Here is a 14,227-nt window from a genome sequence, read left to right as displayed (position 1 = left end):
AACCAGGATTTTGGACTTATCTAACCCCTGCCATGCCTGAAAGCTCTAAATTCTCTCAATAAAATTCTGTTCTGTGTAACTAATCATATCTATCTATCTATCTATCTATCTATCTATCTATCTATCTATCTATCTATCTATCTATCTATCTATCTATCTATCTATCTATCTATCTATCTATCTATCTATCTATCTATCTATCTATCTATCTATCTATCTATCTATCTATCTGTCTATCTATCTATCTATCTATCTATCTATCTATCTATCTATCTATCTATCTATCTATCTATCTATCTATCTATCTATCTCTATTTATCTTTATTGATGTACGGAAATAATATATGGAGACACTTGGGGTGGTAGACAGCAAGGGTCAACAAAAGGGAGGAATTTTATACATGCAAAGGGTTTTAATAATGACTAAGGAAACTCATATCACTGATGGCTATTTTTTTTCCTCTAAGCAGTAAAGTAGCTAGAATGGTAGAGGAAGACAAACATTCAGAAAGCGAAAAACGTGACACTGTGTTTATCTCATCATGTTAGGGCTGGTTTTTATCACAAATGACAAATAAAACTACACAGAAAGACTTGCTAGCCTATGTCCACATCTCAATGCAATCAAACACTCTGGTGGTAAGAATTCAGTTTTACTGATAGTGTGAGCACAAAAGGAACTTAACATTCAACAGTGTACAATTTACAGTCCTATGTCCTTGTGACTTTATGGTCAAGTCTTGGAAATATTGTGTTAAATCATCCATAACAAGTGCCACTGTGATGCCAGGATATTTGGCACATTTTTATTGCTACCAATGATGCACTTCTTAAACTTTCAGTCAGCTACCTCTGAATGCAGGCTTCGAAAATGTCAAACAATTACTGTGGATCATAGTGCTCACTGCCACGCAGCAATGGGGGGCATGCATATTACAGCACCTATAATATATTCATAATGCATTTCACAAGGGAGCATTACAGCATGGCAACTTTTAGAAAGTGTACATTTGTAAGTAAATTATTTACAGTACCGTATACCACAAGTGCTGCACCTCTACTTCTAGTTACTGAAATTATGAGGATGAAACAGGGCATCAAGAAAAACAATGAACTGGAAAATGTTATTTAATGGTAATGCACACTTTTATTATATTTAAATACAGTCATAATTTTTTCCAGTCAAACGTCTCTACATTACATTTCATATAGATACTTTGCAATGTCTACAGTAGGAAAACTGCAAATATAAGTGCCTTAAATATTTACAGTATGTATAAAATGGCTGATTAAATAAGGACGTTAGCAACAAAGAAAAAGGTTAAAATAAGAAGTGATGGTGACACAATAGTGAATAAGTTTCCATTGGCCCTGTGGTCCAAGTTTTATCTCCATGATGAATCTCTGGATGCCAGGACTGCAAGACACAAAAATATCTTTGTTGGACAACATTTTTTAGCTAAGATACAAGAAGGGAGACCACCTATCAAACAAGGTATTCACACATACAGTTGTATTTCCCATACAGGTAGGGAATTACAACTGAAATCATTTTGAAAGAAATATGTTCTATAACAAGCACTGAGATTTCTGTAGTTTTCAAAGCAATAAGCATTTGTGTAATCCCATAAAGGAAAAGCCACACTGTAGGAAGAAAAGTGTGTACACTAAAAAGCAACTGTCAAAATTATATCACAACACGAAGAAAGTCTTGTAATGGCCAAGTACTTGTTGATGGGGTTTGTTTAGCTTAAGAAAACAGTACTGTAATGTAAATAGCCATATTACTGGAACAGGAAGACGTTTGTTCCTTGGACTTAAAAAGCTCAATTTAAATCTACTGTATACCGGGGTACTTTACAAGTTATGGCATGTCAAACACTGGGTGTGAAAACAGCAAAAGAACCAGACAGTTGAAAACTTCAAACATAGCCTGTGGCACCACTTTCAAAACATATTCCATCTCATGGAGCTTGACAAAAATAGTCAGGCAACAACTAGATGTTCCAAAAATAAGTTGCTCTGATTTCATGTAGAGTTGAAAGTGAACAGAAAGATAACAATGCTGTGCAGGCTAACATGGGCCATGGCTTTTGCTAAGTCCTCGGTGAAATGTAATTGCTCTTGAAAGTCAGGTGCCAAAGCACCAGACATTAACACCCCACAAATGAATAGCATTCATACATAAAAGGCAATGATCATGATCTTCTAGCTTTCCTTATCACAGCAAAAAAAAATCTGTGGTACAATCAGAATGTCTGAAACAGTCATTCATGCTTGTTTGAAAAGATCAATTATTGACATTTGACGGAATAATATTAGTTAGCATAACAAAGCAAGCCGGGTGTTGACAAAATTTTGGTGACTTGGTAATACTTCTGTTTTTAAGTTTGGGTTCAATACAAGGGACAACAGTTCATCTAACTTCTATTTCTTTGTTGCGAAATGTGGGAAAGTCAACTTTACAAGTTGGTACTTCATTGCTACTGGACGTGTCATTGTGGTTTTGCTGAATGGAGCTGGAGCCCTCACCGGTTAAGTAAGCCTTAATTAAAGTATGATAAAACGATAAAGGAAGTTTATTCCCGGGTTGAGTTGTGCAGTATTGTATATTGTGTAATGGAGGAGGCAACCTTCTTATTTTTAACATGTAAACAGGTATATATATAGATATACTGATAGCTTCTAACTTCCCTGCCATTCAGAGTAAAACAGTATGGGGAAAATATTTTGAAGTTAAATGAAAACAAAATGAAGTATTTGCGCAAGTTTCCTTAAGTCATATTCTGCTGAACTCCTCCATGATTGTGGACTTCCAGACCATTAGGCCCCATCTGCAAGCAGTCTCCATTGATGGATGATGTGGGAATGATCAAGATCTACAAGTACAGCATGTACACACTGGATTACAAATTGTACTAGCCAGGAAACAGTGATAGCCTTCAAAGGAATAAACAGAATCAGGTTGATGTCCTGAGAAGGGTGGTATCCTTCCACAATTGCATAAAACCCCTGATGTTCTATATACAGTGGTATCTCGTGAGAAGAGCTGAATGAACGGTTGACACAGAGCTGTATTTTCATGTCGGTCCACAGGGTGGGGCCATTGATATGATAAAGAGACTTTTGCTTCAGATTTGTTTCAGAAACTGGTTCGGCAAAAACCAAAATTTGGTGTTTTGCAGGAACAAATGTGGACAGAAATCGGAATCACCAGAATCAGCCTGGTTTACTTGATGAGCTTACTTTAAGGAACAAGCATTAGGTATTGAAAGATTTTATATGTTCACATATAAAAACAGGACATTCATGTGAATACATAGAAGACCCAAAAATTTGACTGAAAAACATCTCCATAGAAGTGTGTGATAGATATTTGTTGTTAGGCATGTGTTTGTAAAAGTCTGGAAGTACATCACAATTAAAAAACAAGAACCAATGCAGTCACAGACTGCAACATCCCGCAAACCCCTGAATTCCAAATTTTACCCTGACCTACTTGCATAGGTCAAAGATCAAAGATAGTGCTCTGACTTACTTTCATAGATTAAAGCACTAGCTTTGATCTATGGTCTTACTCACACTGGCCTTCTCCCTCGTCTTTCTATCTTATCCGGTTCCTGGGTGAACAAAAGTTTAAATTTGACCTTGACCTAGTTTTCTCAAGGTCAATGTCATCATTTCGTTTTCATTCCCTTTGCCACCGGAGTAATGTGCTTTTTGTTTGATCTTTCTATCTGCAATGGTTGCGAAGATATTTGGTTGGACAAACGAAACGAACAAACGGACGAACAGACGAACGGACAAACGAACACACAAACACCGACAATTACAATACAGCACTGCTTTGAAGTGGGACGTAACAGACACTTTTCATCCTGATTCAGGTTTTCTCCTGCATGTTATTTCAGCTCAGACAAGATGAAAGCAATAACTGGCTGGAAGGTCAAAAACTCTACAGTGAAGGTTAACCAGATTTCTGAGAATGAGTGAAGTCAAACAATATTCAGTTTATCCATCATTGCATCTCAGTTCCAGCTTGCTTTGTTAAATAATACACTGTGTCAATCATTGCATATTATTTGAATTTAGCAAAGTTCCATGAACTTTGAAGCTGATGTTGTGATTTGCTTTGTTTGTGCTTAATGCCGCACAAAGTGCTCAAAGAAACGTTGGCTGCTATAGTTGTATTTAATGGATTTATGACAAAATAAATCTGATGTCCCCATGAGCCTTCAGTTCTTCCTTAATTCTCAATAACCACTTAACAAGCTCTGGATTATGTCATATGAGGTGACAATGATGCTAAACTAATTGGTTTAAATTATATACCAACCCAGATTTAGATCTGGTGTTGTAAAATGTTTTAAAAATGTACAGTGAAGTAACAGATCATTTTTAGGATTGGACTAAGAATAAATTTCAGTGGAAAAACTGATGATTGAGTTTAGTGTATAATTTGATATACAAGTTAGTGAGATGAATACTGCAGGAAATAATTTGTGAAATAAATGTTTTTCGGGCACTCCAATCAATTACTATATCATGTTGTAATAATTATTACAAAGGGGGGGGGGGTGGGTGGGTTAGGGTTAGGGTTAGGTTGTATATTTATTTATGAAGGTTAACGTTTCTCAGTCTCTGAGCAGAATAATTTTTGCGAGTCAATCTCCGGTGACTGCTGGAAGATTACGTGATGTAAGTAATTACTACGTTGTTTCTCAGAGTTAAATCCTTTTTTCTTAAGTGAGTTTGTTTTATTCATTTTGAATGTAGTTACATGCGATCATTAGAATTGCTTATAGTGTAGTTTGTTGATTTGACACGACGATATTACGTTTAATGCTGAGTCACGTGACGCGTGACTGTCGTAATAGAAGAATCCTTGATCTTTTTTATAGGGGAAGAAAAGACAACTTAAAGACTGGGTTTAGGTCAAACACTCCAGTACAGGGTGACGTAATCGTCATGAAATCAGTTCAAAGCTGTATCATTAACATCAAAGCATTAAAAGCTAATCAAAGCAAAGAAAAGAGGCTTTCATCATGGAGTTAAAATAAATACCAGTAGGAAAATTGCTCAACAGTGATTTTGGCTATGTAACTGGAAAGCTAACATTGAGTATGTGCTATAAAACCACAGTGGTTGGCGTCAACATGAACAAGACGCTGATTAGGTGAGTTTTTCATTTTCTTAAAAATAGAATGACAAATGTATTAACATTCCTTTGTCAATACAAAACATACTAAAAATAAGATAAAATATTACAACCAATGAATACACAAGTTATTTACTAATCAAAGTTAAATAAAAATGTTGTAACTCTTATATGCAACGCACGCACACGCGCACACACGCACACACACACACACACACACACACACACACACACACACACACACTAATGTAAAAAGTTTAAAAATATAACATTTATTTTTCTGCTTCTCAACCAGTTCAACACATTTGACCAACTCCACACGTTTGAGAAACTACACCCATTTGACCAATGAAAATGTGTGGGCAAATCAGAACCATTGGGACAGCACAAATGATCTAGGTATGTCATTCTATTGACAATGTATTATCATATGCTCAGATAACTGATTTACTGTTCTGACAAATGCATTGAAGAAGCAAAGTTGGTAGTAATGAGCCTTGCTGTCTTTGCAGTGACAAACAAAGATGATATCGACCTGCCTTTGATGGCCTTATTCCCATTAGAGAGGCTCTCAATGAAGTGGACCCATGTTCATTCAGTTGGTGCAGGTTTACAAAACATCGCCAACACTTGTTACATGAACTCCACCCTGCAGTGTCTCACGTACACCCCACCATTAACAAACTTCTTGATGACAAGGGAGCACTCCAGTGAATGTAACAGTAAGTTCAAATTTGATGTTGTTTACTTCACATCAACAAAGTTCCTGTGCAATGTTACTGTCATGCAACAATGATGATGTCAGCCTTGCTGTCTTTGGTAACATCTATGAACTGTTTCCCTGTCAGATTCATGTCTTATTTCTGACGTCCCGCTTCAATGCGGGATGTATTGTAATTGTCAGTGTTCATCCGTTCATTCCTCCGTTCGTTCGTTCATTCGTCCCATTAGTCCACTTGTCAGGTACAGTACTACTTTCAGGGTACCCTGACCTACCCTGGAAGTAGTTCAGGGTAAGTCGCGGTATGTTGCAGTCTCTGACTGCCTTGTTAATATTTTGCCGTTCTATCACCACAGGTCCTAAAGATAAATTCTGTATGATGTGCACATTGGAAAAGCACATTGTTAAGGCATTTTCTAATTCTGGGAAGGCCATTTATCCCATAGATGTGCTCTGGAAACTACCATGTAAGTACATATTTACTCTGATGATGTTCCTTTTTTAACACAATGATTTGAAACAAAATACAGGAAGAGGATTTTATGCTTGTTCAGGATAACTATAATGGGTGTTTTTAGTCTGCTTTTAGAAGAATGCTCACACTCTTTAAGAATCTTACCATTTTGTGGATTTTTCTCATTTTTTAACAGATATTGGTGGTCATTTTGGGTTTTTACACCAGGAAGATGCTCATGAGTTTTTGCAGGCCACAATAAATGCCTTGCAGGATTCCTGTTTGAATGGAATGGAGTAAGTATCAATCAGTCACTGAATGGTTCAAGTGTCAAATATATGGTGGATTGTGTTGACCATTTGAAGTTCAAAACTGTCTGAAAAGATCATCCGATGGAAACTATGCATAATGGCTACTATACAATACACAGAATGTGAAGCTATTGCCAAGAAGGTTGCAGACAAACTTCTGTTCATCAGATATAACTGGGATGATAACCATTGTGTTTCTGAGAGGACTTTTACAAAGACAGTTGAGGAATTCAAGTTTCAGATAGATTGGATTAGTTAATCAACCAATCAAATATATCATTGCTCTTCTGGTTTGTAATTACATTCCCATATTTATTATTTTTACAGACTAGATAGTGCCACCGAAACAAAAACCTTCATCCATCAGGTGTTTGGAGGACTCTTTAGGTCCAGAGGTGAGTATCGGTCTTCATTTGCTTTTTGTCTTTTACATGAGGCGAAGTAACTATCAGCCTTCAAATTTTTGTGGACTAATAACTGAACCATTTCTTTCGTTTTCAGTCACATGTTTGAACTGCAACAGAGTTTCAGACACATTTGAGCCTTTTACAGACATTCCTGTGGATGTTGAAGTAATCATTCAGTGTTTATTATTCTTTGCATATTCTGTTTTACTTTATAAATGTACAACAAATCAATAACTTGAACTATACTCAAATATCTTAATAGCATTTCTTTTAATACAGAGAACAGACAATATCAGCAATGCTTTGGTAGACTTTGTGGCCCCAGAACAACTTGATGGCGAAAGTGCTTACTGTTGCAGCAAGTAAGTTGTTTTTACACAAATAAGATAAGATGTACTTTATTGATCCCAAACTGGGAAATTTCAAATAAGCAAGTTGACAACAAAGCGCTAGTGTTTTATTTGTCAATTTACTGTATCTGATCACTTAATACGAAACATTTGCTTCCATCAGGTGTCAGCAGATGGTAACAGCAACCAAGGAATGTAACATCTACAGGAGTTCCAACATCCTTACGATCATGCTAAAACGCTTTTCAGCCATTCTTGGACAAAAAATTGGAAAGGTATCACGATATGTGAAGATAAATAATACTCACAACACTGTTATGGATGGCACACGCAATTCAGGGCTTTTGTTAAAGAATAGTTCACCTCAAGTTTGATGTTACTCATCTGTTTCTTGGTCCTTAGTATGTGGAATATCCTGAGTATCTGGATATGGAGCCTTACATGTCGGACAACAACATCGGGCCCCAACACTACTCTTTGTACGCAGTGCTGATCCACTCTGGGGATAATGTGTATGCTGGACATTACTACTGCTATACTAAGGTACTGGTACAAGTGCCACTGTGTAACTCCAGCAGAATTGTAACTAGTGTCACATGTGTTTGGCTCTCCAACAATAGCAAGAACTCAATGATAGCAAGATCAGTATTGTCAGACCAATGCATTCAAGGCTCTAACTCCTCTTAAGAAAAATGAAGTTGTCACTTAAAAAATATAGAGAAAAGATATTTGTGGGTTTGTGCATGTAGACACTTGAAGCCAGGAACAGTGACTTCTATATTGACTATGTGAAACAGTAATGATTCCTCCAATGGTTCTGCTTTGTCTCCCAGGCAAGTGATGGGCGGTGGTACTTCATGGATGACTGCTTGGTGACAGAAAGTGACATCAAGACTGTCCTCAGGCAACATGCCTATATTCTGTTCTATGCCAAGTGAGTAAATTGTGTACAGTTTTTAAAAAAAAATACATTTAAAAAATCACATCTCAACTACATCAGCTAAATAGACACAATCATTCCTCAAAGAAACATCTTGAATAACTGAAATGGACAACTTGAAGAAAGGCCACTGTTCTCATATGTTGCCGAAACTGATATTTGCTCTCCCTGATATTGATATCCTTTGGTGTCACCAGGTCCAGTGAAGAGGAGACGACAAAGGGTGGTGGTCAGATGAGACTGAATACTGTCATCTCTGACCAGGCATCCACAGAACCAAACGTGATGCCACAAGACAATGCCACTATTCATCACTGCACATACGCAGTAAACCTTTCGTTGTCACCACAAATGACTGAGGTACTTGAGACACAAATATACTTTGAATGTATTTGGATATGTACAGATACCCAAGGTGTGTCCTGGAATGCATTTTGATAAGACATAGCACATTGACTACATAAAAATTGTGTCCTATTTTGCCCCACAGGAGTCACACAGTGATACAGTGCCTTTGTCTGGTGTGACCAGTGTACAAGATTGTGAAGAAAGCAAAACTAGGTAAGATGAGCACTTGGTTGAATTGATGTGGTTAATTTTGTTTAACTAGAATGGTTTGCACACATGTTCCACAAATTATAATTTAATTCCATACTCTGTTTTTAGTTATTTTATTAAATTTATTTATTAGGTAATTTGTTTTTCAGTGATATGGAATGCAGCCGATGCACTGCTTACAGTCAAGAGTCTAGAAAAATGTGTCATCCTCAACATGGCTATACGTGGGACAGCCAGAATGAACACGATCACCAGTCACAGGTGCATCCACCATTGCAAGATCGCTCAAAATTGGATGAGTCACTCCAAGAGCTATCACACCAGGATCATTCCGAATGGCATCGCTCAAAAAAGATGCGATCACACAGGAAAATTGTTCACAGGTTCCAGCCGTATAAACATTCACACAGGCACAAGTCACAGCAGGATCTTTCAAACTGGACTGAATCAAACCACAAACGTTCAGAATGGGATAAGTCATATAAGATGAGGTTACACCTGAACCTTGTTCACCAGAATTGGCCAAACAAGCATTGGTCCAATCGGGATGACTCGCGGGACAATCTATCACACAAGAGTTTTCCCCACCAGAATCGGTCAAACCAGGATGAGTCATACCAGACGCAGTCACAGCAGAATCGGGTTTACAGGCCATATCAACATTGGTCACGCCAGGAAAATTCAGCCCAGGATGAGGCCCACCAAGATCTGAAACACCACAAACGTTCAGACAGTGATCGGCCAAAAAAGATGCAGATGCACCAGAATCCTGTTCACAGTTTTCAACAAGACCACCGTTCACACAGTGGAAAGTCATACCAGGCTCGTTCAAACCAGGATGAAGTACACCGGCAGAATCTGTCACACCAGTATAAGTCATACCAGACACAGTCACACCAGAATCGTGTTGACAGGCCATACCTACATCAGTCACCCAGGGCAGTGTCACACCAGGAAAATTCAGCCCAGGATAAGGCCCACCAAAATCTGACAACACACAACCGTTCAGACCGGGATCGCTCAAACAGGATGGGGTTGCACCGGAATCCTGTTCACAGGTTTCAATCATACCAACGTTCACACAGTGGGAAGTCAGACCAGGCTTGTTCAGACTTGGATGAGATACACCGGGATCCGTCATACCACAAACTTTAAAAACGGGATTAATCATATGAGCTGCAGTCACATGAGAATCCCAATCACCGGTATTGGCCAGACAAGTTGAAGTAAAGCAGCGATACCTACACCACAATATGTCACACCGGAGTCTTTCACACCACAGTCGGTCAGAGCACAGTGAATCACACAAACTGCAGCAACAGCAATGCCATCTTCGTGCACACAGTGGTGAATCACACAAGGATGGTCACATCAGAATCCCCTTCTACAGTATTTGTGAAGGCATCGGTCATACCAAGATGACTTCAGCTTTTCTCTGGATCTTTAAACTGAAGGATACTGGCAATGGCTGACACAGAGCAGTATTCTCATGTCGGCCCACAGGGTGGGGTCCTTGTAATGCTGTAGAGCCATTAGTACTCATTAATGTTTTGTTTTTTTCACTGATTACGGTTAATAAAGTCTAATAATCTGACAACATACTATTGAGGTAAAATCCTTTTTTCACCTTAAAAAAATCCACTAAATTTGGTGCTTCATGGGAATAATTGCGAACAGAAATCAGAATTACCAGAGTCAACCTAGTTTACTTGAAGAGCTTATTTAATGGAAGCCTTAGGCATTGACAGAGTTAATATATGTTCACAGATAAGAACAGGACATTCACTTGAATACAATGAAGTCCGAAGAATTTGCCTGAAGTGTGTGATAGATATCTGTTGATAGGCACGTGTAAGTGTATCACAGTGACATACAGACACTTTTTATCCTGATTCAGTTTTTCTCCTGCATGTGATGGACGCAATACCAGGCTGGAAGGCCAAAAATTACACAGAAAAGTTTACACAGTACTGCTCTCTGAGAATGAGTGAATTCAAAACAGAAGAATGGGTTATATCTGAGGCCTCACTGGTTCATAACGTATAAATAGCAGCACGTGTCTGTTTTCTGATGGCAGTGTTAGAAGGTTAGCAATGTTTGCTGGGTCTCAGCCGCAGATCGCCCCAGTGCACCCTAAACATCCAGGTTTGATGAGGCTAACAGGACAACATCATCTGCAAAACAGAGATGGCATCTTTTGGTCCCCAAACCGGACTCACTCCGGCCCCCAGCTGCACCTAGAAATTCTGCCCATAAATATTGTGAATATAAACCATGATAAAGGCCAGCCTGACAAAGTCCAACATGCGCCAGGAATACTCCTGATTTACTGTCAACAATGCAAACCAAGCTCCAGCTTCGGTCATGGGGGGATTGGACAGACCCTTACAAAGGGCCCGAACCCCATACTCCTGAAGCACTCCCCACAAGATACCATGAGGGAAGCAGTCGAATGCCCTCTCCAGTTCGACAAAGCACAGATGGACTGCTTGGGCAAACTCCCACGAACCCTCGAGCACTCCATGGAGAGTTTAGAGCTGGTCCAGTGTTCTGCGAACTTGATGAAAACCGCATTGTTCCTCCTGAATCCAAGGTTAAACTAAGGGTGTAATCCACCTTGCCAGTACCCTTGAATAGACTTTCCCCTGGAGACATGGTAGAAGGATTGAAGAGATCCTCCATGACCTGCAGTATACCTGGCCTACCTGTACCACTGCGGAGTCCTAGGATTCAACTAGATTCGATAAGTTCCTGTTCCTCCTTGCACAAAGACGGCAGTAGCGGTCCTAATGCTGGGTAGATGCCCTCCTATGGCCTACTCTACACCTCCTGGTGTACCAGTCTGTTTCCTGACAGCACCTCCATTCTCTGGGCAGTACGCTGGCAGACACAGCAAACCTTCTTGCCACACCTCAAACTGATGTGCCATCCTGTATGGCCTACACGACCTGATACACTTATGTGGGTTGCAGACTTCATCTGACCTTGTTGTTTTAAATTTACATACACCTCATGTGTTGTTTAAAGTTGTCAACTGCTCTGAATCCACCACCAACTGTTGGACTTGATGCCTCTCCTGCAATATGTGAACAATTTCTTAGCTTTTTCATTGATAGTGTCATCTGCCAGAGCACTTGTTTCATCTCTGTCCAGCGACCCTTCAATCTCAGTCTCCTGCACCACAGTGTTTGACACATTTGAACCTGTGGCCCTGCCCTTTGTTCAGGAGGTCGTTAATCATGTGAAGCCCCATGGTTCTCCTAGCACTAGCTTTGATCTTTGACCTATGCATGTATGTCAGGGTAAAATTCTGAATTTAGGGGTGACAAGGGATGTTGCAGTCTGTGACTGCCTTGTTACATTCTCCACCTTAGTTCTTGGTAAGTCTGACTGGCTGCTGTTCATTCCCTACCACTGAGAGTACACCTTGGCTGTTTGAGTGGAGAACATCTCGTTTATTCTCCTGGCCTCCCTCCTTAATGTATCTCTTCAGCCTGGTGGTCAGAGCAGTTAATCTCTGGCAGTTTTGAGTGTTTCAGGTATGGAGAGCTTCTTGTATTTCCTGGGTACCCCTTTATTCCCCATGTTCCCTTTCTGCACCTCAGCGAGCTGGCTGACTTCTCTCAGTGTTGCCTTTATCGTGGGCCCAAACAGTCTCTTCCATGGAGGGTATTGCTTGCTACATAATCTTATATCCCACTATTTCAAGGATTAGTGTTGCTAAACTGTGGATCTGCTTGTTTTTCCCGTTGGGTCACAATCTTCCTTCTCAGGCTAGCAGCTCTTGGGTGTTTATATCTATAGGGGCTTGGTACCCAATCTCGGATTGTGAGGGTAATTGTGAAATCCCCCCACTGACTTGTCATCCTGGCTCCCCCTTGGTGTTGCATTGTTGTAGTATCTCATTGATCTCTATTTGTTTGTGGTTACAGATGTTGGAACACTGGGCTAAAATCTGTTTCTTTGTCAGCCGTGAATGTGGGTTTCAAAGCATTCATTGGTCCCAAATCCGCCCCATATATCCCCCCTCTCTCTTAGATTGCTTGCATAGTAGCATTTCAATAAATCTGTAATCTCCAACCATGTCCATGTGTGTATTGTTGCAATATCATATTTCTCATCAGATTGTCCTGGTTCCCTAGCAACTGATGCTAACCTTGTTGATATGGGCGACGTATGAGCCGGTATGACTGTTATTGTGTTTGCCCTGACCGAGATTCGGACCTATGGCCTCCTGCATTCAAGTCTGTTGAGTTACCCATTGTACTATACAGTGCAACACCCCTCCCCCCCTACACACACTCTGCTCTTGTTCCTCTGTAGCATAACTCCAGGGCAATGTATGGCCCAGGAGACCACATGAACTAACAAACACTGCATTGAAGAGGCTAACGACTCTTTTATGAGAGGCTCTGTGCTTCTCAACATCCAACTCTAGTGTAGTACCTACCTGCATGAACCCAGGTTCAGTTGTGTTTTTGGTGTGAGGTTATAAGCCCTCCACCTTCAAATCTATCTATCAATCTAATACTCGAATCCATTTGTGTCCCTAAACATCCCTGTATCTCTAACTAATCCAAACCGGTGTTTCCATGCAGATGTCTGACAAGGCTCCTTACTGCTCTGTGACAGCTGAGCAGGAGAAGGTGAGTGTTCCTTCAGCTAATCATCTGGATCAAAGACAAAGAACCCTTGAATATACTGTATCTGTCCATCTTCTCCCGGTGACAGATATTTGCTGTTAGGCATGTGTTTGTAAAAGTCTGTGAGTATATGAAAAATAGACACTTGTAATCCTGATTCATGTTTTCTCCTGCATGCGGATTCAGCTCAGACACAATGAAAGCAATACCTGGCTAGATGGTCAAAGACCTTCACAGTGAAGTTTACTCAGTATCACTGAGTCATGCAAACGGTAATGCGGGACATCGGACAAGCAGAATTATAATATATCTGTATCATTTCAGGGGCCTGTACTTACTGTGAAAAACTAACTCAAAAATGTAACAAAATGTACACCTGAGTGACAAATGTAATTTCCCTGAGGGGATCAATAAAGTATATCTTCTTCTTCTTCTTCATTTATTTCATTATATAGTAAGTTTTAGATGATTAGTTCTACTAAAAATGAAAACTTCACTCGTCTTTTGTGTAATCGTGTGACTGTCACTGGCTTCAAGAAAACGGCAGGCATGACGTCGCCAACATCACCATAGCTACAGCTTAGAGACTATCAATATTTGAAACAACAAACTTTACTGATCACTTAAGATGTGCTGTTGCCTTACATTAAGAGGGAGGGAGCAAGGCTTTTAACCACACTGTCCA

At 39.7% G+C, this 14,227-nt stretch overlaps 2 protein-coding genes across 6 annotated transcripts in view; one reads left to right on the top strand and one right to left on the bottom strand.

Moving 5' to 3' along the window:
* Positions 1-365: 365 nt before the first annotated feature.
* Positions 366-14,227, bottom strand: part of rassf7a (Ras association domain family member 7a) — a 53,244-nt gene continuing 39,382 nt past the window's right edge. For all 5 annotated transcript variants that reach the window (XR_011035132.1, XR_011035133.1, XR_011035131.1 and 2 more), the window contains one exon: positions 366-1,417. Coding sequence is in view for 1 of the 5 variants with exons in the window: in XM_068312351.1 (XP_068168452.1) it covers positions 1,386-1,417 (32 nt within the window). In the remaining 4 variants the exon portion in view is untranslated. The remainder of the gene's footprint in view (positions 1,418-14,227) is intronic.
* Positions 4,583-13,916, top strand: LOC137593543 (ubiquitin carboxyl-terminal hydrolase 42-like). Its single transcript, XM_068312350.1, has 12 exons — positions 4,583-5,880; positions 6,236-6,346; positions 6,530-6,629; positions 6,972-7,039; positions 7,146-7,216; positions 7,331-7,413; positions 7,565-7,676; positions 7,804-7,944; positions 8,235-8,335; positions 8,539-8,701; positions 8,832-8,902; positions 9,049-13,916. The coding sequence occupies exons 1-12, from the start codon at positions 5,649-5,651 to the stop codon at positions 10,052-10,054; spliced, it is 2,259 nt and encodes a 752-aa protein (XP_068168451.1). The 5' UTR covers positions 4,583-5,648; the 3' UTR covers positions 10,055-13,916.

This window comes from Antennarius striatus, chromosome 4 (genome assembly GCF_040054535.1).
Source record: "Antennarius striatus isolate MH-2024 chromosome 4, ASM4005453v1, whole genome shotgun sequence".
Lineage (NCBI taxonomy): Eukaryota > Metazoa > Chordata > Actinopteri > Lophiiformes > Antennariidae > Antennarius > Antennarius striatus.
Note: the sequence above shows the minus strand (reverse complement) of the source record. Positions and strands in the feature narration are given on the sequence as shown.